At 36.2% G+C, this 25686-nt stretch overlaps 1 protein-coding gene across 4 annotated transcripts in view; it reads right to left on the bottom strand.

The window, feature by feature from the left end:
• The window catches only part of LOC134531065 (dynein axonemal heavy chain 6), a 491808-nt gene that overhangs the window by 357073 nt on the left and 109049 nt on the right, over positions 1-25686 (bottom strand). For all 4 annotated transcript variants that reach the window (XM_063366586.1, XM_063366584.1, XM_063366585.1 and 1 more), the window contains 5 exons: positions 22696-22797; positions 15036-15185; positions 10761-10889; positions 3993-4250; positions 2165-2374 (listed from right to left, as the gene is read on the bottom strand). In XM_063366586.1, coding sequence (XP_063222656.1) covers positions 2165-2374; positions 3993-4250; positions 10761-10889; positions 15036-15185; positions 22696-22797 — 849 coding nt within the window. The remainder of the gene's footprint in view (positions 1-2164; positions 2375-3992; positions 4251-10760; positions 10890-15035; positions 15186-22695; positions 22798-25686) is intronic.

Below are 25686 nucleotides of genomic sequence, written 5' to 3'. Positions count from 1 at the left end.
CGCTGGAGGTATATAAAAGTCACAACCAAAACACCAATTCTTTGAAGCGTGCTTTCCGTTAACCTATGACTGAAAAGTTTCCAGAAATAGAAGTTGTATTGCTACAATACGTGCGCAAAATGCAGAGCGATGGCTGCAGTGTCATGATAATTTCAAAATGTTGCAGTCGAAAGCATCAACTTGTGATAGACACATGAAGAACCAACATCCTATCTTGTTAGTTCATGGACATTTACAATGGTGGGAGAGGGAAGGAAAAGCGCTCGTGTATATGGTCATGTAAGTCCACACAATCTACATACACAAACTAAAGTTGGTGTATTTTTAGATTTACCCCTCCTCCTCCTCCTCCAGCCGAATGCCAGAGTAGCAGCTGGTTGTAACTTGCCAGGCGCCAGCCTGCGCACAGTAACCTCTTTTATCGCATAATCGTCGCACGCTCATAATCGTCGCACCCATATTTTAGGGCGTCAAAATTCTGATAAAAAAACTTCTCGCGTAAACGTCGCATGATGTTTTTGGTCCTGCTATTAGATTCAAAGCGCTTTGTGTAGGTATCTTTTCCGTATAAAACTATGTATTTTAAAGTAGAAATCTAATATTTATTCAGAAATTAACTATTTTACTTATTTAATTAACCGAAATACGAAGTGGTCTGATGTGTGAATTTTCTTTTAAAGACAGTTTTAAACGTTAAAAACTTTATCTGTTCGTCCGTGTCGCCGCGGTGTACCACTTATAAAAATGTAGCTAGCAGTAGTTGGCATCATTCATGTTTGGTTATGTTGCTTCCCGTAGGTATAGAGCGCGAACACGTAGTCAAATATCAATATCTCACTGATTGGATGCAACACGCACTCACTGTCGAGTGCCTAGTTAACTACATTTGATGGCTCACACTCTTTTGTGGTAAGTGTGTACGATAGTTATGCGTTGTTATTTCAGGCTCACATTCACATTCACATTTTTTTTTTTCTATTTAAAGTTGAAGAAAGGTTTTTGTTACATGAATTATTAATTTTAATTGTTCGGCGTGCTCTTGTATACTCCACTTTTAAATAATGTACTTTCCATGAATGGGTTTTATGTTTATTAATAACTTTACCTATCAAAAAAAATTTTTTGCATAAATGTCGCATCCCTACTTTTCAACTTGATTTTAGTATAAAATTTGCGAAAATTATGCGATAAAACACGGTACTTGATGTGCAATGCTGTGAGTCATTTGAATGAAAACAGTTTCTACTTGTTTGTGAACTAATAACTAGCAAAACCAAAACATTATAGTTACTTACGCAGATATTCACCTACACATTACAATGTTAACATTTATTTGTTCACCCAAAGTATAAAACTATCGTAAAGATCAAACTGCATTTTTTTTAACTAATAAATTGGCATAAAATGTAAGAAGTAAAATGTATGCTGCATAAATGTAAAATGTGTAAAATGTAAGATAAATACAGTATAAGGTAGCAGCATGTCACAGACAAAAATTACAAACATACATCAATGAAATACTTTTATTAGTGAAATGTAGTATCTATATTGTTGATGTCCATTCGGAGAATAAATTAAAGTAAGAAGATATGTAATAAGTTCTTAAACTACCTTATTCTATTTTTATCACTCCTTTCTTGTCCTTAAAATTAAAACTATGTTATAAAATCCCCTGTGGGCAAACTTGACATTGTCAAACTATTTAAATGTTTTTGCAGAATTTCCTGCAAAGACATACAAACATACATAAACCTAACCAGACCACAATGGATGAAACTGCACACTTCTCTCAATGTAGATGTCTAGGTGATTCTATGCTTTCCATACCACAGGACCTAAACAAGCTGAAACGACACTTCATCGATACATTTCAATCCAAAACAAAGGATATTTTGTAATGAGTCTGGGCATAATGCTGCGTCCCCAATGGAGCTCACACTGAGCAGTGTAATTTATAGGTAACTCTTGGATAGGAAATGTGAGTTTTCATTTACAATACAAAATGTGTTGTATGCATTTTGCACCATTGTTTTTCTTAATCATCATGTGTGATAAATCCTACCACAATACACAAGAGTATGATATATATTTGATATACATTAAACATTATTAAAACATTTATAAGCAAAGCATTGAGTAAACATGAACAAGATCTCTGCATTACCTTTTTCAATATGCCTTCCAAAGAGGCCTCAGAGCTAGCCTGAGCTGATATCTGCTCCACTTCAGCCAAGTGGTAGAATGCCCCAACCTCTTTGAGCAGGCGGAGAGTTAGTGGCTCATCTGGAGTGAACTTGTGATTGAGGACTTGCTCGACAGACGCCCAGTGGCGAGGTTTCAGTGCCGGGTTCCTCAAGTTAGTGATCAGCGGCAGCTATGAACATTGTAAGACAGTTTCACACTACAATCCCCTCTCAACCAGTTGTCTCCATTATTAAAGTTTAACCTTTCTATGAAGCACAGAGATTTAAAAAACTTACTTTTAAACGAGAAGTATGAATATTGTACACTTTAAACTTTAATGCAATGGTTTTCAACCCCCAGCCTGCCACGTGATATTTTGTGATGACCCATGGTATATGTTCCAGGGAGCATTATTTTGGTTTACACCCTCTACTCATGTCCAAATTATATTCCAATATGTAGGCTAGAAGAGATGAATACATAAATGCACTGCACTATTCAATCTAAGGTCCCCCTTTGTTGTACCTTTTCAATATTTGATGTCCAATGAATTTTTTCAACACATTTTCCATTCCATTTTGTGTAAATTTTGAAGACATAAACAATAATATTTCAATGGAGTTTATTGAACTAATGTGTAATACACACTGGGGATAAAAATGTACATTATTACAAAATTTTACTTCAAATATATCAAAAAAAGAACTAATTTATAAATTCCAAAATTAAACCGTGTTCATAGAATCACTCTTCCGCAGTACTTACATCTGCGCACAGCTTTTTTTCAAAGATGAATAATATCAAGTCAAAACTAAAGAATTGGTTGACTGAAGTCCATTTGGGTAATTGACTCTGAATTGCTCTATTGAGCATTAGAAACACATTTCAAAAACCATATTTCTTATAAAATGATTTTTTTTATATAAAATTCAATTTAATATCAAAGCCAAAATACATACATTTTTTAATACTTTTGATATATTTTTTAACCGTAGCTACTAAGTGTCAAAAATATATTTTATAAACTTTAAAAACAATTTTTTAGCAGAGCTAAAGTGAACGTAAATAAAATCCATGTGTTTTACACAGTAAGGATGTCATTTGATTTAGGTTTTTCTTGTTATCTTTAAAAATAATTACAAACAAATCCTTACGAAAAAGTCAGCATAATGATAATAGTGATTTTGTGTGTATTCGGGATTTCAGCCCACAACAATTTAGCTAAGGAAATAATTGTTCCTCAATTAAAACAATGCTTCAGACCACTGTTTTAATGTAAAGAACTGTTGTCTGTATATTTCATTGAATTTCCTACCATAACTCAGTAGGTACAACTGTGTGTGCGTGGAGTCCACGCATGACAAGTCAAACTTCTTGCTTATTAAGTAAGTATAGATAGAGATAAATTATTAGTTTTTTTTTTTAATTGAAAAAAAGATAATAATTGAGAATAGTAAGAATGTGGGTACGATTTCAAATGAAAAAGTAACTCAAGGAGTAGACAAACACAAGCAGTGTTACGAGAAATTCCGTAGTATTACCGCTGCATCATTTTTTACCTCTCCCCTGCTGTCTCCCCTTCCAGCCATTACAACTAGCATATAGTATGCTACGCTACATACCTATACCTCCCTGCCATCCTCCCATTCGACCGTTAGTACATGCATCGGAGTGGCGTCACCGCTGATGCACTATCCTCTTCTCCCAGTACCTAAACTATTCCCCTCATACGATTGGAATGTTCGTAACGCTCGAAAGCAAAGAAGTTTCACTTCAGAAGCCCCGGGCAGGGACGAGAGCCGTCGCACCTGGTCCCTCATGCTCTCCACGCTGATCTTGAACATGGGCACGATGAGGTTGGGCGGCAGGCCTCGCTCCAGCTGGGCCACGTACTTCATCATCTTGGCCGTCTGCTGGCTCATGTCGTCGGGGTCCAGCTCTTTGAAGCTGCCGTCCGTCCAAGCCGTCACCAGCTGCTGCCACTCCTCCATGCTGTCCCGCAGGAGCTTGCGGAGTCGCACGTCCGCCATCACCTTGTCAAGCGCCTCGAACCGCAGCACCTCCATCTGCCAGCATCGCGTTACAGCTACCACACCAGCATCGCTTGCAACACGCCAGGGAACAATTAATGTCCGTAAAATATTACTTATTTCAAAATAATTTTCTTTTGCGATAACTTGGATGGAAAATGAACACATTCAAACGAAACCAGGGGTATATGCAGTGGAGGTAGATGAGGGGGATACATCTCCCTCCTCCCCCAACCCAATCCTAAAAAAATCCTACAAATCTATCAGTCCCAACCAACACAACGAAATAATCTGAAAGTAAACAGCAGGCAAATAGATTCTACCCCCTACCCTTCCCCCAACAATCCCAAAATGACATTCTGCATACACTCCTGAACAAAACAATAGTAAAGATGGACTTGATTGGGTTTTAATGGACAAACTTTGCAATACATATACTGATAAACTCAATGGTTAAAATGTAATAATCTTAAATAATCATAACAACTACTTCATTACTGATTTTCATAAGATGCTAGGTAACTTAATACTTCTTTTCACATGACATAACGAAAGAAGAAGGTTTTTTCTGGTGTTACAGTACTTTCTTGCACCATGTGGATTATTAAAACAAAACCTGATAAAAAAAATATATCTTTGCATATGTATTACATTTAAGGATACTTCTTGGAAGGTGTGATTCTGAGCTGGATTTTTCTCCTGTTACAAAATTTTGTTATTATGATGTTATAGATAGCATACCTCTTTAATAAGTAATCTGGTTCCACTGCAAAGATTCTACGAGATATTTAAATTATTAAGTATAATTATTGAGAATTGTTTAATTTAAAAACATGTGGTACCAAATTTGCAATATTGAGAGGGTTCAGGAAGTATTTATGGATATCAAGGCCTCCTGACTGGTCCACTACTGAGTCATAGTTTTACAGTTTCTCGGATATCTTGGTAATACATAATTTTAGTATAATGATGACCAAATATGCCGGCTGCACACACGAAAAAGTGTCCCGTTGCTCACATTGTCCCATAACGCTGTGTCCCGTTATGCTCATTGTACGCTTGTGCCGCATCTATCTCTCTTCCACTCGATTGGAATAACCATTGATTTGACTTTTTTGAGGCACATTAAAATTGAAACACTCCCATTCGTTTCCTACTTTTCCTATCATCGTCCTATCCTTAACAGAATAACACAGATTCGAAGAAGTTAAAAAGCAAACATGTATAAAAGTTATAGTTAAAATAATCTCTTCGTTAAAGTAATAAACATATTTGCATTAATGAATGCAAATAAAAGTAAATTTATCAATTAAATTGTAGATTTCATTTCACTCCTTCTTTGTATCCATACAAAATAGTGATAATTCAATAAAAATGATTCAATTTTTTCATAAAAGTATGCAATCATTTCATCAATGTTTTGTTATGACGTCACGTTAAACTATCATCTGTAAACCGACTTTACAGACAAACAATTTTTTTTTATATAAATTTTTCAATTTAAAAGTATGAATTTTTGTATATATTTTATTATTTAAATTTGTAACATGCCCACCAACAGTTTCGGAACTTTTTAGGTGGGCACGACGTACAAAAAGACATTGTAGTCCCTACAGGCAGGCAAGCACCACTAAGTGCAGATAGACACCACCTGCAAGGAGAGGACTCAAAACAGGTGGGCACCACCAGCAGATAGCCAACTGACACTAGTAGGTACCCCATACTCGCAGGAACTACAGCACACAAGACCAACACAAAGAACAATACAAATCAAAATAAGATAACACAAGAACAGACAAATAGATAAAAATATTGAAAGTTAACAATAATATGAAATCCATATACAGTAAACTCTCGCAAATCCGTGGGTGTCGGGGATTTATGACCTTCGGATTTTTGAAAACTTCGGATTTTTGAAAAATTTTCATTAAAATACAAAAAAAAAATTCTAAAAGATAAGATGGTAGTCAATGAACATGTAATACTACCACAGGACGTCATAATAAACAAGACACTTGAGAAGTTAACAGAATGGTACGTAAGCAATACCAGTATAGTCCATTCATAGTAAATGAAGCACCCGAGAAATTTTTTTTCCTGAAAATTTACAGCCTGGCCTGATTAAATTTAACACACCCATTTGTTCAAGTTGGTAGTAAATTGTGTAAAAAGTAATTTAAAGTCATCTTAAATTAAATTAATGGCACCCGAAGTCGCACTTTGATGTGAAAGAGCTAGGCGTAGCAATGTGGCGTGCGCTGAAACGGGAAGCCCCTTGATAAGGGGAAGTGAATTTAGGAGGGGCGGGAGAGAGAAGCGATACGTAGCTGGCAAGAAACTCAAGGCCACTCCCTCACAGACACACGGCCAGTCCAGTTAAACTAAAGAGAAACGGGAGAAATAAAAAAAAAATCATTAGTTAATTGTACACTAGAACCATCAAAAAATCTGAAATTTTGGCACAAAACAAAAATAATCGGGGAAAAAATGGTAAAACTCACAATAAAAGCTTATACAAAGCTATTATTTAACATGCAGCATATATTTTGTGTTGGTTTATAGTGCACTTACTAATGTTCGTATAAGAAGAGAAAAAAAATTGGACAGTCCGTTTAAAAACACGGCAGCAGTAGCTTGTGCGACGTAAGTGGGAGTGCGAGAATCTCGTCTAGACAGGCTGGCGGCTGCAAAGGCAGCGGATGCATGACGTCATACGGCTTACCTCTCCCTCCCAGACAACAAACCATCTCTCTCCCTCTCTCCAGCCCTCTAGCCATTTTCTGCGTGTGAAACTGTCAACATCCTTCCTCCCCTACTCCACACTGCATGCGACGAAAGCCAGGTTGTATAGTCCATTCCCGGTAAAATGAACATTTTTTTAAGGCCCCCTACGGCAGCCATTTACCGTTAATTTTTTGATACAATTTGTTTGTTAGTTACAGAACATTATTTCTGCTGGAAAATCTCTGAAACTTCAAAATTTCTTTAATGGAAAAATTTAGCAGGGCGGTTAGAGTATTTATTTTTACCGCAAATGAACTATACTCACCTTCCCTCCGGCCAGCATTCCCGGCGTGTGACGCATGACAACTACAGTCGTGTGCCGCGCACAGCTAGGAAACTTGTCACTGGCAACATGTTTCACACACTGACACACGGTGCCCAGAGCTTCAGGAAAACCTACGCGATTTCCAACCTACTCTAAATATCCGACTGGAGTCTGTTTACGAAAAGCATTTAAGAATTTGCTAATGCCCAACTGTTTTTTTTTATATCGGATTAAGAGTTAAAATGGCTAAAAGGCATGGTTTTGAAGATTTAGGTGTAAAAAACCGTTAAAAAATTTCTTGAAAGCACCAGAGGAAAAGGCATTACACCTTTATCTTTATTTTCCCGCCATATAATGTTACGGTCACCGCTCAAATTTCACAGTTATCTGACGGGAACGAGATGACTGCGCGCCAGTTCAGAGCCTTTTACCGCGCTATAAATATCAGTGAGCGTCGCTCTTATCATCCACTGAGAATAGTGATACATACATCTAAACAGTAACGATCATGTCACTTCGGAAATACCCCGGATTTCTGAGAACTTCGGATTCTCGGGCCACGGACTGGCGAGAGTTTACTGTATTAATAACTGAGGGAAAAAAAAGTGACCATAAAGTGGTATTATGGTTAAATTACTAGCAAGCAATGAGAATGATAATGAGTTATGCTTTGAAATCAGTAAAAATTTACTTTAATATTATATACAGACTTATATGCATCAGTACATTAGCATCAAAATGGTTTCCAGTTTATTTTATTTGGAATGGGGACCCTATACCGGCCCCCATGAGAGAACTTGTGTACCGTAGCCTGAAATTAAAGGTACACCTGCAACGGTGATGTATTTATGATTGAAAAATTTACGAGCACGGTTCTGGGGTAGATTAAAAATATTTCATGCACTTAGCTCTACAATCAAATGTTTGCAAGATACAGCATACATAAACCTCATGCATCAATAGAATACATGTCAAAACCACACTACAGACAAGTCAGGGTGGCCATTATTTTGTCAAATAGAATATTCAAGCTTTTTACCAGATTTTTTAAGGTTTTCTGATAAATTTCATAAAATGTTACAACTTAAATAATAATATATGTAACTTAGCTAACAAAGTTGGAGCTGAAACCAAATCAACCATTTAATATTAATTACAAACCATTTATTATTATGTACAATATAAAATATTCCTGTAAGACTATATTACTTCTGTGATTAAAAGTGTATTTCCTGAACATATTTTAATAGCTCTTGTATTTTGTTTAAACTATGACAGTAGCAATCAAAAGCAAAATTTAATAAAAAAACAGCACTGGTATAAATAATACAGCAAACCATAAGGGCACAACTAAAATTATTCCAGCAGCTACCTGGGATGAAAACAGTTTACACATTAAAATTATAATTATTAATATTAGCAATTTAGATTCTCACCAGTATTTTTGTTAGGTGAATGCTATAAAAACATGTTCCTAGCTTTGAATTCTTCTCTCAGAACCTTTCAATAACAGTAATCTGCATGTTATGAATTTTGATTAGTAGAAGTACCTCCCTACTTGTCCATTCACTTTAATACTGGCTGTATAACTAGTGTATGTAAAATAACTGTAATTGTAAAATCTTAATAAACAGATATATATTCTTTTCTTATGGTAGCCCTTATGAAACTTTTTATTAAGACCCTTACCGAAAAAAAAAATATGGCACCATCTGCTAATTTAGTATCTTAAGTGATGCCATTTGTAGGAACGGCAAGTAGTTTTTCAACTAAGATGTGAACTGCATTTAAAACTGGCATACAGTTCTCTAAAATCGTATAAGTGACACAGTTCGTAGACACAACAATCAGTTCATCAATTAAGCTTTTTTCAACTTGCTGGACACACATATAAATCCTGATAGCTTTCAAAGTCATGAGTTTATCACGATTTGCCTGGCAACAATAAAGTTCCTGGTTAATTCAACGTTTCGCAACATTTCGCAGACTGAAATTTCTAACGCAGCCTGCAGGAAACAATAAATTTTTTGGAAATTTCCTTTTTTTACTCTTTTTGGCTTTAAGGTAGCAACCCAGAAAACTCTATATTTACAGCCACATGCTTACATCCTTATATTGGTAGGTATATTTTCCACTTTTTTTTTTTTTTTTTTTTTTCAAAAAAAATTATTATTCTTTATCGTGGGTTTATACTTCTTATCTTTTTTAGTAAATAATAAGTAGTATGTACAAACTTTTAATGGTCTTTAAATTTTCACTTTAGGTTTCTTCAAATTTGCCCAACTGATGTGATTTCAAAACAGAGATTACCAATGGCGTAGTTAATTTAAAAATTTTTATAGTTCATTCTACTCACTTACATGTTTTATTCCGGTTTTCCATTTATATTAAAGATGTTGCTTACTGTAAAGACGCAGACTGATAATAGATACTGAAAGGTTCTTGTCTTCTGCTCATCAAATAAACCAACATTAGCTTTCACCAAAAACGCTGTCACATTCAGCTCATGTACACAATGCAGTGTAGGGTTTTTACTACAATACTGACTGGTACTACAATATTGATTTTTTTTTTAATTATTAATATTAGGCAATAATTTGACACAGATCATATTTATTTTGACTCACTGCATTTAATTTTGGACATTCAAAGGGCAATGAGATTTTATAACCAAAGTAACCCACAAACTATGGCCACCATAACACTAGTTTCTGACAGTTACATTGGCTAATAATCTATTCAATATTTGGCACACAAATACTTAGTTGTGAAACTTGCATGCACAGTCTACAACCATTACTAGTCTATGGTGTGGGCATCCCTGGTCCCTGACAATCCGAACAAAATTTCTATTGGCTGAAAACTGCCAAAATAAACATAATCCTCCATAAATCCAGAGTAAACACTTAACATTTTCCACTTTGGAAACTTGTCTGTAACAACATCACTTCCTCGTAAGTCATACTTCAGAAATTGGTCAGCCAACAAGAAAATATAGCACACCACCAGATAACATCACCTTGAAGTGAATTATATTCCTATAAAAATTTAGCTATATAATACATCATTAATACATCATAAAAAGGTTCAATTCCTTTCTGATGTTCTGAAACTGGTGGTAAAATTTTATATTACTTACCAATTTTTACATTATTAAAAATTAACAAATTTATTATTATATATTCTGTAGTCAACAGATCAGTTTGAGCCTTTGAACTCCTATATCTCAACCCCTCATTCTGGCTTTTCAATCCCTTGAATCATGTCCCTTGAATCATGTCACATGATTTGAGGAACTGGAGAGCCAGATTTAACAAAGGATTGGAACAAGTATTTAAAGATGGCAAACTTGGTTTCTCATTCCTAGAGAACAATATCTTGGTGGGCCAAGTTGTATGGTAGCTTCTGCTGTCAAAGAAGTGCTACTTTATCCTGAATCTAGTGTATTGGCTTGATCACAATTGTATTAATTGTTGATTTTTTACATCACCTCTCACCTTGTACTGTTTCTGATAGTCTTTATATGCTGCAGAAAGTTTCTGACACTCAATCAGCTTGTCCAAAAGAGTGTTCAATGCCACTTTTACATCCTCGGGATTAGAATTTGGGTCCAACAGCCACGGTTCCTAAAAAGTTCATTAATTCAGACAAGAACATTTCTACAACATGGCATACACTTTAACTACATGTTATATATATTACATACTTTTACTAAACCTTGTATCCAAACAATGAAACTAATGTATACAATTATGAGAATAATTCATATAGTGCTGCATTCACATGTCCATTCACTCTGTTGTAAGCTTCCAGTGAATAAAGACCATTGTCACCAGTGACACTTAACACAAAGTAAATATTTGTGTGTGTAAGAAAACTTGTTGCCTAATGCTCTCTCCCTCCCTCTTGCCCACTTCTAACCAATCCCATTATAGCTTCAGCCAGTTACAACATTTACAGTACATTGACAACCAATTATGATATGAACAGTGGTGAAATATTTTGTCAGTAATTATAATAACAAGACAAGACAAATTTCCTTTATTTGCAATGTAATTTTCCAATGTTAACCACAGTATGCTCCTTGTCAAAAATTATTTCAGCTAGAAATTACATAATACAGTAAACTCTCTATCATCCGTAATAATTGGAACCTACAGATGCTCGGATAACTGAAATTCTGTATAAAAAAAACAACAGATAATCCAATCACAGTAAGGGCCGCCCTTAAATTTTAATTGCACCATATATTTGTCTTCAGCAGAATTAGCACAAGTGAAGTCTTTGTGTACTGTCTCTCAGCGTATTGAGATGTAAACAATACTGCACTGTGTCGCCATGCAGTCTTTCTCCGACTTCTGGAGAGACAGTAGTCACCACCTCACCACCATCCTACTCATTCCTTATACACTAGAGTCCCGTTATAGCGAGGTGTCACGGTTCCGGGTTTGATCCTCGCTATAACCGTGTCCTCGCTATAACCGAATTGGACAAATTTTGGCCCCCAAAAAATAAAAATTAACCGAAAATAGCATAAAAATTGTGTTTAAACCTGTATAATTCGAAAATAACAGGTAATATTAACGAAATATTAATTTCTGTGAGCAGATGTGTGAATTCTCTTTAAAACGTTACCCCATAAGTACGGATGCGATCACCGATTGCGTCAAAATAACTAGAATACCCTGCCACGCCACGTAAGTATAGCATCTTGGCCCGCGGCCGACACAGCATTGTCCTGCTATCTATTGACGCGGGCTGTCTGCTAGCGGCCATGTTGGTTCGGGATGTTGCTACAGGTGGTGCTAGTGTAGCGCGATGATTTAATTCCTTACAAAAAAGCAGGAGTGCGGCTGCGGCAACGCACGTACGCCTCAAACGTAATAGTCGCTGGAAAACTATACTTTTTTCATTTAAAGAAACCTGTCAACTTTTTTAGGAAATAAATTTGGGATTAAACTCAAACCATCACCACCCCTTTCCCGGACAGATACCACAACAACTGACCGAAACAAAAGTTACAAGAAAACTGCCCTAGCGATTCGGAAATAAATGCGGTAGTGCCTACTAGAGGTGTAAAAGTAACGAAAAAATGTGTACCCGTATGTATTCGTTACTATAACAATTAGTACTCGTTACTATCGTTACGTTACTCGTTACTTCTGATACCGCATAACATGCTATGTTATGTTGCAGCAACGAATCCAGTCGTATTGCGTACGCGTACAGTATGACGTCGCGTAAATAATAATAATAAATAGAATATAAACAATTAACAATATTTGATAATTAATAGTTTTTGTTAACCAAGAAACAATTAAATCTCATTAGAGCGGCTTTTCAATATTATCTCTTTTAAAATAACAACCAAAAAAACGTGAAAATACGCGATTATAAAAACAAAAACATACATATTTCTAATTTGTAAATAATACTTTCTTACGTTGTTTCTGTTCCAATCTCAAACTTTGTCTACACACGGCACAGATAACTAACGGAAGTTTGATAAAAGAAAGAAAGGATGGGATTCTATTTTTAAAGCCACGCACTTAGGTGGCGACTGCACGGCTGAAGAATGTGACAGGCGTCAACGGCAATATGTCTAGTGGCGAGCGAGAGGGGTGGAGATAAAGCAGACAAATAACAAAAGCGCGCTTCAAACGACCACGCCGTAAATTCCTCAAAAATACCTCGTTATAGCCGTGTTCTCGCTATTACCGTGCTCGCTATAACGAGATTCTACTGTATTTAATTTTTCTATCCCTCCGCAGAAAATTATTCCTTCTTCTCAGTTCCTTGTTCTTTTATTAAACTAGCACACAGAGAAACTCATGCCAGGCTGGAAGCTATATAAGTAGCACTTCAATACCCCAATTTTCCGAGACGTGATATTCACTGACCTAATACTGGAAAGTTTTCAATAATCAAAGAGGTGCAGCAATATGTGCGCATCTTGCGGAGCCGTGGCGACATAATGAAATGTTGCAGTTACAAGAGTGGGAAATAAATAGCACGAGAAAACAATATTTTTGGCATCATGATAATCGGTAGTGATAGACCTGTGAAGATTGCCTTCACGTACGATGCTAGTTTGCAGTCATTTACAACGGACGAAGAGGGATAGTTAACTTAAAACTGTTGTAGATAATATAGCGCAGACCAAGGATGCACAATTTCTGGCAATCTCCCCCCCCCCCCCCCCAACAAGGTGACTGAATGCCAGCCAGAAACGTCACTCGCAGCGCCTGCCAGGCAAATAGACAAATGGGTGGTTACGAATATAGAATGGCCAAGAAAAAAAATGCACCGGAGCAATGCCATTTTTAGAATATAACAAACTAATAATTTAAATAAACTTAAGCATAGATAACCCGAAAACCAGATAATCCAGGCCCGGATAATTGAAAGTTTACCCTACAGATCTCAAGAGTACATTTCTTTTCAAACAACCCACCACCAATTGTTCTTTCTCCAGTGATATACACAGCGTTAGCTTTCATGTCTACTTTCTTGCCACAATCAATTTTCGAGTTATCATTTTAATAAGTGTTTACTTCTAGTGGAATTGCTCCACACTAAATTATTACATACTAAAGTAACTTACCATGAAAGCTCAACAATAATATAAACTATTTCCATGCTTGTCAATAAACAGATACATGGCACATACAGTTATGAACTATGATTTTGTCAGTGATACCTGTATTATAACTGCCTGTGACTGAATAGTAAACACATCAGTAACATGTTAGCGTGTATGTATCAAACAGAAGGGAAATGTATTCTCAATTTCATGTTTTGAATATTACTGCATCAAAACAAACTTTTCGCAATTATTATGAAATACAAAAACACTACAAAGTATTATCAATATCAGAAATTTTAATTTTTACATTACTGTGTTTAATAACCTATTGCCAATGAATAACACATTTACAAAAATTCTGGATAACTACTTTGAAATCTTGCACCAATAACCATCCATGACACAAAAACTGGATATAACTTGTAAGTTTGGTTTTGTAGGAAACAAGAGAACATGACACAATAACAGCGAGCATACATGAAGAAGTTGGAACCAAGAAATATATCTTTCTTTCCCAAAATAATGCGAAGCACAGTGACCACCACAGTCACTCTTGGGAACAAGACTCGTGATGGGCTGGTATTCAACTGACCTACTGTCACCAGTGACAAGATACACATAGAATTAACTCATATGTTTTGTCACTGTTGTCACTAATACATACTCAAATAAACTGATTGATGCCTTCTCTTGTCCGACTTGATGACATGACTGGAGAAAAGGAAGTCACCAATGTAATTGCTGCTATAATCACTGGGAACATTTTTGTTTACTGATTGTTCATTGTGTATCTTTTTTTCAGGCAGAAGAAACAATTTTCCAAACATTTTATATAACTGTATTATAATAGGCTGTGTTATTTCCGTAGGTGGGTCTGGAAATAAGATCATTAGAGGGGAATAATGGTGAAGTGATGGTAATACAGCAGCGACAGACTGGTGTTTGGAGAAATGGGAGTAGTTCGAATGAAACACTTGTCACGTTTCCCACTAACAAAACGTGTATTTTTCCTTAATGGGAACTGAATCTGGAGTGACTTGGTGGAAGGCAATGGCAATCCATTGGAATTAAATCATCGTGCTTCCGGTGTTTTTTTGGTCATCCTGTGGTTTCTGTTCAGTCACAGATGTAACACTATTATACAGAAACAGCTTTACAATAAAATCTTAATACTGTGAAATCATACCAGAGCTTCTTTTTGAATGCCGGAAACTTGTTTGGTAAGTAAATCAAAATCATGACTTAGCTGTTTCTCTAACTTCTGCAAAATAGCACTTCGTTCATGAAATTTTTGCTCCACAAACATTTGAAATGAAGCCAGGATTCCACTATAGTTCTGAAATCATAAAATAAAAAAGAGTGAACATAAATACATAGACATTCACCCATCAAGTGTAACCTACCATGCAATGCAAGTGTAATTCAGCTATTACAAATGAGGTGGTGTTGCAAAAACAAAAGTACAAAACTCAACAAAACACTGTCAGGTAACTGGTTGATGTATACTGGTTTATTTGTGTACCTGTTCACAGTTATAATAATTTATATGAATTGACAACATTATGCTAAATCTAGTTTCAGACACCATTTTGTGGAGGTATTTTGTGAGTTTCTTTTTTTTTTTTTTGTAACTTTTAAAAAAATATTTATTTTCGGTTTTTTAACTAGGTTGACACTTGTTATTAATGTACTTTTCAATGTTCTCAGCCAACTTAATTCATTCATTTTCAGTATTTTATATGGTTAATTGTTTCTAAAACAATTTAACATTGCTGACTACAGTTAGTATGAAAAAGAAGGCCAGGGGTTCCTACAGAAACATGGGTAAAAGTGCAGATGTTCACACGATGGAACAGTTAGATTATTTATATGAACAAGAAATTTGGCTAAAAATTATTTTCATCAGCTAATCATAGTAAATTACACAATCATAAAACAACCGTTATAAAAAACCATGGAAGATACTAAAACATTGTTCAAAGTGTTGTGATTGGCTGAGAAAGCTGTGATTGGTTGTTAGGTTAGGTCAGTGGTTGCTTTCCTCCTGTGTGGATGAAGGCAGCCATGTCAAGTCATCTACTAGAATTTTATTAGGCAAGTGAGGTCACGCAGCAGCTTGTAAATCATTTGTGCATTTATGTAGTTTAATTCAGAGTAATGTAACATCTGCTGTGAACCAACCTTGGCTCTGCAGGTCTCCCTAACTCCCCTTTCCCGCACTTCCCTCCAAGTTGGTTTTTCCTTCTGCTCGCTCACTTCACTTCCCCTTTCTTACCCTCCATCACCCTCTTTTGCCTTCCCGAAGCTTCTCCTCCGACCCCCTAGCGATGGTTCTGGACAGTTCGGAACAACTCTTCCCCCCTGCACGAGCTATATAAACCCGCGGTCGAGACGTTCTTCACGTCATCAGAAGGGGACCTAGAGACCTGCTCAAAAACTACTAGCCACCTTGGCGGATTGCACAAAGAGTGGATTGTGTGAGGTATCCGCAAGGACTGGGTAGCAGTTTTCCCGTGACTCTGCGTCTGAGTACAGAAGAGTTCAATTCTAGAACTGCCATGTGATTAGTAAAAATATTACAAGTTAAGAATATAAGGTATTTAATAATCATGGTCAAAGACTATTTAATTTAAAAATGTTTTCAGTTAGAACAGCAAGAAATTTAGTGTTGAACATTGCCTATATTTTGTAATTATAAATTATAGGGGTATTATCTAGGCAGCTTTTAAACAAGCCAGCCAAGAGAGACTTATTTTTTGAATTATTTTGTTAACAGAAATTTTTTTTATGTTTAAACTCCTCTAAATAACCCAGATAAGAGAAACTAATTTAATTCATTTTTTATTAAGAATAATTTTTGTTTGAACCCAGAGAACCTGCGCTCTGGTGGAAGCCCATCCATACCTTACTAGCTTAGCAGTCTAGTATGCAAGTAATGTTGCCGCTCAACGTGTCTAACTATCTTAGGGAAGGGTATCCCCAGTAGCTAATGCAGAGGGTGGAGGGGAGAAGTTATGAAAAAATTTGAAAATTATCAGTGAAAACAGTATGTTACTGTGTGAGTTGCTATGTCATCTACGTCTATTACTGTAGGCCCATATTTTAGTGTGTTAGTATCAATAGTAATGTAAGGTTTTTTAAATACACATGTTCAAAATTTTATTTCCCCATTTTTTTTTTTAGATACCTTTTCCAAATAAAATTGTTGGGAATCCCAATTGGGCTGCTTCAACCAAGGAAGTCAAACACTGCCACCATGAGTCCAACACCAACTGGTCCTACGTCAACAGAGGAAACCAGCAGGATCTAGTCACTGCATGAGGCCGTGTACAACTTGGATTCGATTACCAAAAAACTGTTTTGAATTCTGATTTAATACTGTAATTAATTATAAATAAAAATCAACCTTTTTCAGAACTCTTTTCTCCAATCAGTGATACATTTTACTTTAAACCTCAAAAGTCAGAACCGTTTGTCTCATGTTAGCATTTCTCAAATTTCGATATAAAAATTTTTATTCATTCGTTACAGTGTTAGCTAATCGAAATTTCTTGTTTGAATACGGTCAGATTTTAATCGTTAATAACTACGAGACTAATAATACATCAATAATGGTTGAGCCCACAACAAATAGATCATGTCTGTATGTGTTTATCGTGCAGTATTTGTTTTGCCTGTGATGTAATTTTACCAGTGTATGCGCATGTGTGTGATTGTTATGAATTAGCTTTGTTTGAAGTTAGAAATTGGTGTAGGATGGAAACGCATTAAGCTAGGACATCTGGTGCCATTGTAAAGAGCTTGAGGAGCACAACTAGGAACCAAAGTGAGACAATAAAATTTTACACTAGAATATAAATGAAAATCAGTATTAATTGAAAATTACAAAATAATAATGATGTCTCATATGACTCAAAAATATACTCGGAATTATATAAAATGCAAGTCGGGGAAAGCTCATGTCGAAAGGAATACAAAAAGCCTAAAAAGTTGAGTGCCAAGTGAATGCAACAGCTACGGCAGTGTCGGAAAGGAGATGAAAAAACTAGAAATGCGTTAACAATGGTTGAGCCCACAATGGATAAATCATGTCTGTATGTGTTTGTCATGCAGTATTTTTTTTTGTCAGTGACATCATCATACCAGTGTAGGTGCATGCATGTGATTGTTACAAAATAACTAAAAATGTCATGACTCATAAATATGCTCGGAATTATAGAAAACACAAGTTGTATTAAAGAGATTGATGATTAAATTACATATTAATACAAAACATTTGTTATGATTTTATCCCCAAAAGATCTATGGCACGGACTTGAACTGCGCCTTTCTCCGAATTTTTTTTAAATTGGATCATCTTGTAGCCTGCATCCATTTGACTTTTCCATGACGTGCACCTTTAAAAAGCTGACTTTAATGAATGTCTATCTGGGTGCATTCACACAAATAATTATGGGAGGTATAAGCTGTTGCAAGAAATAGCAGTTTTATAACTTTGGTAATAATTTAAATGGCATTTGTGCTGTAACAAGATGAACCACAAGGCTATAAGAATTCTGACCCTGTTACAGTTCATGAAATAAACACTTGAAAATTCTCCAAGGACTCAAAATATAGATGACGATCAGAATGGCTTTTCCCCAGAATAAATGTTTGAATTAAAGTTTACAGATTTATTTTTCCTCTATCAACCACAATACATGGACGCCATTTCACAATGAAGAAAATTTACTTCACCAAAACCACCATTCATGACGGTTATACTGCAATAACCAGCAGTGTTCAGACTAACATACTATGTACTTGAAGAATAGAGACAATCATGAATAATTTTAAAGCCAGTTTTATTTTAAGAAGTGTTGAACAATGTTTAAAGCGCAGCTTAGTGAGGAAGACTAATAGATTTTGATTGAGAGTCTAGTCAATATCTGTCAAGATTTTTCATGTTGGTAATATTCCGAGTATGCATTGGAATATATAAAGAAAATTTGTAGACATTCTTAAAAGCAAATATTAAATGTGTGTGTTCAAGTTTACAGGGCGAGTGAATTTAAAGCCCAGAGCCGACATGTTTTAGTGGTTATCTTTCAATTGGTTTTGTAGTCCCTTAAATGTATATTATTCTCTTTATAGCCATATTGGTTATGCTCTAAGTTGGTGGATGGGGAATGTATCTTCCCCAACGTTCAAAGGTTGACTATGCATGAGTAGTCTGCAATAAATAAAGAAACCCCATAATTGTGTGTTAAGTGACTCGAGCTGTTTGTTAAAAATGTCTTCACTGAACTACTGCAATCTGGCATGTAAACACCTTCACATTTCCTATCCCATTCTGTTGGCCTCTGCTCAATATTCAATATAGACAATAAATAAATATAATATTCAGAACTGGTTTTCTACCTAGTTTTTACAGTCTTGAACATGTAATATTCTCATGAACTTAAATTTAGTCAGATCACTGTATTAGCCAGGTCGCTCAATCCTGTAACAACTTCTATATTGTTACTGCATTTTATGGTTCTATATAACACTGTAAGTTGTAAATTTTCTAATTTATTTATATTATTTATTTCTGTTGAAGTGGATGCCACTTCAAACCGCGCGCCGCCGACAGCCTCCGTTCCTTTCCCCCTCCCACACTGCTGCCACCTTCCCCTTCCTTCCTCCCCTTCGCCGATTACCGTGACATCACTGGGATTATAAATTGGTGGGCCCCCTGTGGCCTCAGGTCTGTTCCGGTCCGGAGGTGTCGCGACATGGTTTTGGTATGTATGCTCAAGCAGTCGTAACTTTAAATTAGTGTGAAGTGGCCATGCTCTTGTTGTTTAGGTAGCTTAAATTCTTCTGAGGTTAGGGTTTTATATTCTAAATCCTATTTCGGCCGCCACTTTTAGAAAATTTGGTTTTGGTTTCCTGTGTCTGCTTTGTTTGCTTTGATGTTAATTTTCTGTTTGATGCACGACTGCTGCGCGATACCCGAACCATGGCGCGACACCCCCAGAATTAATATTCACATTCTTATTGTTACCTTAAGTATCGATTACATTGACTGGCCCTGCTTGTACAAGAATGTACGTTTTATTCATTGTTGTTGGCCGTAAATAGTTTCTCTATTTTAACACTTGGCTATGGCCATTGGATCGGACAGACCATGAGCACGAGCACCCTGAATCTCCTCGCGAGGAGCAGTTAGTTTGACCCACTCGGTTCTGTGTCATAAATTGTGTTGTTTCTATGAGTTAGTTTGTTAAATTTGGCTTGCTTTGTAAAGTAATGTAGGGGTCTCGTTAGGCGTTAACGTCTTGTTATATATTTGTATACGTTGCTTATGGCTTGATATTGTTTTCACGAGCGGGATTATATATGAACTTTTATATTTATTGCAATACTATGCAAATATTTGTCATGACTATGTGTCGAATAGTAGTCTCGAAAATGATGCCTTGTACCTCTAAATGCATCATAAATGTGAAAGGTTAATGCAATTTCATATTGATTATAATCAATAAATTGTATAGTTATTTTTGTATATTTGGTTGTGTTTTACGTTTCCATCCCTTGTTCACTAAATTTCACAACATGTTTTACTTTCTGCCATGACCCATTTAACTGGGTTTTACTCAAATTTATTAATTGCATAATTTTGTTTGTAGCCTCCCTAAGGCTGCACTGTGATATTTACAATGAATAACATATACAATCAACATACAGTAAAACTTTGTTTATAAGTTATTCAAGGGAATTTCCATTTAAACTTATCAACCAGGAAAAGGACTTAATAGCGTTCAATTACACTACATTATATATCAAATGAAAAATTAAGCTTATTAAGCGGAAAAACTTTCTAAATAGGAATTTCTTAAAAGAGTACAACTATAGTAGTTGTTAAAATTTTCTGTTCTATGGGGCATAACTATGTTAGAAAACAACATTTACAAACAAAAATGGGTATTCTCAATTATAGGAATGCTGTGAAAGTTCAAAATAACATGGACACTTGAATAGTACAAAACTTTAAGGGCCGAATTCAGAGAGCTCTTTCGACGGTCATCCACACACCGAAAGGCTTTTCCATTGAAGCTGCTCGGCAGAGACGTTTTTCAGTGGTTGGTTGACTGCTGGATAAGGAGAGCCAACCACTTGAAAGTGAATGTGGTCTGAAGCTCATTCGAATGCCTGTTCAGTTGAAAATCGGCGGAGCAGTTGATGGTTTTAATATATAATTCCCACATAAAAACGTGTTCATGTATGTTTGTAATTGTTTAAAACATTTTTGTCATATAGCAGATATATAAAATATGTTTTGGAATTAAATATGCGTTTTCAAAGAAATCGTTTCGCCCGCAAAGTGTGCATCAGACACTTGTTTTGTAGCGATGGCAGAAGATTAGGATGAATTTCCAAATCACATTGACGAGGTTTTTGAATTTTTTGATGATCTTAAAAATGAAAATCCAGTTCCGCGAAGGTATATAAGAAATTTAGCAGACTCGTTTGATTTTTGTCGGGATCAAGAGTTCGAAACACAATTTTTTTTCTCTGTAAGAAACTGCGTGTTTTTTTTTTTTGTTTTGTTTTCGATTACGGTTTTGTGCTTTCTCACGAGATCAAAAATAATCGCTTTTTCATCTGGAGAAAACACTATAATTTTAGGCAACGTATCCATCTTAAGAAAATTTCTCAACCTCGTGTAGGGTTACCAGACGTCCGGCAAAAGGAGGACATGTCCACCTTTTTATGTATTTTTTTGCATCCGGCCGGATTTTCCATAATGCTCCAAAATTTCCGGCTTTTTTATAAAGTGAGATAATTCCTGCAGTTACACTCTGGGCAAAGCGCGCGCTGTCCGCAGAGTCATACCACTAGTAAGTAGTACTATGACAGCTTGACAGGTAGCAGCACATGCAGAAGCACTTGTTCTTAATATGCTGTATATGCGTAGTTTGTTTGATTCTTTATACTGAAACTGTATTAAATGCCAAAACATTGTAAAATATCGTACTACATTGTAATTAATTCATGGCTTTTTTAAAATATATATATATTGTCCTCCTTTTGCGAGATGAATGTCGTCTTTTTTATTATCAGTGTCTGGTAACCCTAACCTCGTGTCCAATCCAAACAAAATATTATTTTCAGCGGGAGAGCAAACAAAAGACAATCGAAATGAAGTAGGGCGCTTTTCCACACACACTCCAAGTACTTGATCTAAGAAAATTTCTGTGCCATGTTGCCAGATCTTCACTGAAAGTGGATGGGAACAAGCTTTCAGCTGGCAGTCATTCGAAAGGCGTTTTTGAAGTATGAGAGGTGGAGAGTCTGCCAGATGAATGAGAGTTGGATGCGCTTTCGAAGGTCAACTCTGAATTCGGGCCTAAGAATTTACCCAAATGTATGATGACTCGAATGCAATATGAGGTCCATATTTCACTCTTTCATTAGGAGAAAATAATTTTAAAGGTATATGCTATGGGATTTTGTTAAACTAAACAATGTAGCTGATATAGTTTGTATATGTTGTTAATATTCCATTACCACTTATTTAATTATTTTCAAACACACGTTAATTTTAACTTTATTTAATTATACAGCAAATATTGTGTGTATAAATAAAATAAACTATCTGTGATGTATTTTAACATTAACTTAAGTGGCAAACAGATAAATGATATTTACAATAAGAATCTAGTCTCTATACGCCAATGGAAGATGCATTTGAATTTATATGCTGTAAGCTTGAGATAAATCCTCATCTTGTATTTGGATAAATATTCACTTTTAGAAGCTGATCATGTTGCATAGTTCAAAACATGATTTCTTTGAAAACAGAAATTTATTAAACTTACTTGGAAATTGGCCATGTCTTCTTGTGGACATTCTATCTTGAAGTCATCTATAATGCCATACAGCTCCTTCAAGTAAGCAAATGATTCCTCCATCGATGCTACCTGAAAAAGTACATCCATATTATGCATATTATTTTGAACATAAAATTTGAATACAAGTAAGGTTGCACTAAATTCCCAGCAGCATGGTCAACGCTGTTTGTGAAGCAGTGCCATTCTGCATGTAGGGTAAGTGTCCCAAAAACTGCCTATCATAACTATTCTTGTGTATCTCAGTCTCTTGCATTTCGAAATCAAGCTGGAAGCTACATGAATATCACTAGGAACTATCCTGATTTGGTTTGCAACCATTAATATTTCCAAAGATATGTTCCTATTATCGCCTACCCCTGTTCCTATTACCGCCCACCAGGCGAAAGTAGTCACACATGTTTGAAACGAGTTGCTGATGTACACATGCATTTTTCTAAACATTGCAAATGTTTCATGCGAATAAAGGAAAATTAAAAAAAAAAACTAGGTTAAACACAAAAGCTTCAGATAATGTATTAACTAATTTAAAAAAGAAATATATGTAGGTCGATGTACTTAGTAGGTCTACACTAAAGGCCTACATCAACATCTAGTCCAAAAACACACTCAGTCATTCAGACAATACGAACCATTGTATTTTTTGCACTCGCCACTCGCTGCATCACAAAATTTGTGATTCCAGTTAAAACATGAAGAGCACATAACACACTGCTGCCCACTGAAATTGTCTGAAAACCTCTCATTACAGAATGTGCAGATGGCATATATAGAATCAGGGTCATTGATGTCCTCATCAAGGTCATCGTCAGTGTCCACTAGTAGAGGATCATTTGAATCCTCACTGTCAGAGCTTGAGACTTTACGCTTTCTTCCTTTCGAAGTGGGCCTAACCTTATTCTTGTTAGCGGTAAGATTCCTCTTTTTTGCTGTAGGTCTATCACTAGTTGAAGGCTGATTATAATTGTTTTGTCCTTTAGTAGGCCTAGTAGACCTCTTCCTCTTTGGTGCTGTCCTGCCAGTTGAGGCCCGATTAAGCATCAAATTGTTTTGCCCTTTAGCAGTATAAAAGTCATCCCACTCATTCTTATAAGGAGAGCTGGTCAAAACAACACACTCCCCCCCCCCTTTTTCATTTGCGAGATGGCGGTTGTACTTTTGGCATAGCCCTTATGTCCTTGGGTGAGATTGCCACAGAGCCAGATGGGGAATGTGTCTCAGATAGGGGTTCATCTTGACCAGTAATCTGAGATTGGTGGTCAATGATAGGTGGAAGAATAGTTGGCTCAACTCTGGTTGAAGGCCTGTCCCCAAATAGGCCTAGTTGTGGTGTGCACTCAGCATCGGAAATAGGTTCTGGACGGTTGGGCCTATTTTTCTCCTCAAGGAAATCTGCTTCAGTAAACACAGTCATTAAAAGGACAGATTCCAGTGGCACGAAAACCACTCACAGCATAACCCATTGTTGCAGCTCTGATGTAAGCTTTGCCCATGAGTTCAGCGACTTCATACTGTGTCACAATTCTGCCATCATTAGGCCTACTGGAGAGCCACTTCTCAATTTCTTGATTGTAGAATGTTTTGAATGGCTTCATGAATGCAACATCTAATGGCTGCATACGATGTGTGCTGTGAGGTGGCAGGCAGACCATTATGATGTGAGTTTCTCGAGCAAAATTTATCACTTCCAAGTTTCTTGTGTGGGTGTGGTGGCCATCCAAGATAAGGACAACCGGGTTTTCTGCTGTAGGTTTGACAGAAGAAGCAAAATGTTTCATCCACTGACCGAATAAATAACACTGAATACAGCCTGATGAGTGAAATCCTGGAATAGATCCTGGAGGAGCACCTTTCATTAGCTTCAAGTCGTGTTTCTTTCTGGGAAAAACTATCATGGGAGGCACATACTGTCCAGCAGCAGGCATACAGGTGACAATGGTATTTAGTTTTCCCCTCTCTGTAGACGACATTTTGTAGACTGCCGGTTTCCCTTTAGTGCAAATCACTTGTACATTTTTGCTTTGAACTGTTGCAATGCCAGTTTCATCCACATTAAACATTCTGGCAGGGTTGAATTTAATTTTCTCAAGTTCTGATTTAAGAATAGTGAAAAAAGCTTTCACATTGTCTTCAGTGGACCCTAAGATTCTGGCTCTAGACAAGGACTGTGGGGTTCTTACTGTCAACTAGGAAGAGTGTCTTTTCAAAAACAAGTTCAACCACTTTCGACCTGCAGTGTTCGTTTTTTTAGAGAAGGGATGGGGAAGATTGTTTCTTAAGGCAAGTTGGAAGGCCATCAGCTTTATGTCATTTCGAGTCAAACCATAATAATTCTTTTCCATTTCCTTGCAGTACTCAACCAGTACTTTTTCTAAATCAGATGTCAGCACAGGTTTCCTGCCAAGTTGTTGTATTACCACTGCACATACTTGATTTTCACCTTGTACACTTCTTTTAATGTGGTCTCGAATTGTTGTTCTCGGTACTCCAAACATTTTAGATGCTCTCTGTGTCCCCATTTTTTTGTTCTGAACAGCTTGACATGCAGCCTCAAGACTTGAAGTGCTCCATGTCTGTCGTTTCTTATCTTCCCTTGACATCTTAGAGCCCTGGCCTACCACAATTATAAACAAAGCATTTTAGAACAAATGAAACTGCAAATAAAAAGAAAACAGGATTGACGAAAGTTAGAGGTGGATTGGTAGGTATATAAAAATTGTTGTTCCAAATATCGCCTATGTGCGATATTAGGATAGTATTGATAGGCGATATTAGGAACAGAGCTCAGTCAACACAAACACACACTTAATAAAGTTATAAACACCTATTTCTAAAAAATAATACCACCTTCGGAATCCTTATTTAATGCACTTTGAAGTGATATGAACAAAATTATAATTCGGAAACACTTACCTGGTCATTCCCTGGATTGATTGAATACACAAAAAATGTTCGTATTAG

Source organism: Bacillus rossius, chromosome 3 (assembly GCF_032445375.1).
Source record: "Bacillus rossius redtenbacheri isolate Brsri chromosome 3, Brsri_v3, whole genome shotgun sequence".
In the NCBI taxonomy this organism is placed as follows: domain Eukaryota; kingdom Metazoa; phylum Arthropoda; class Insecta; order Phasmatodea; family Bacillidae; genus Bacillus; species Bacillus rossius.
Note: the sequence above shows the minus strand (reverse complement) of the source record. Positions and strands in the feature narration are given on the sequence as shown.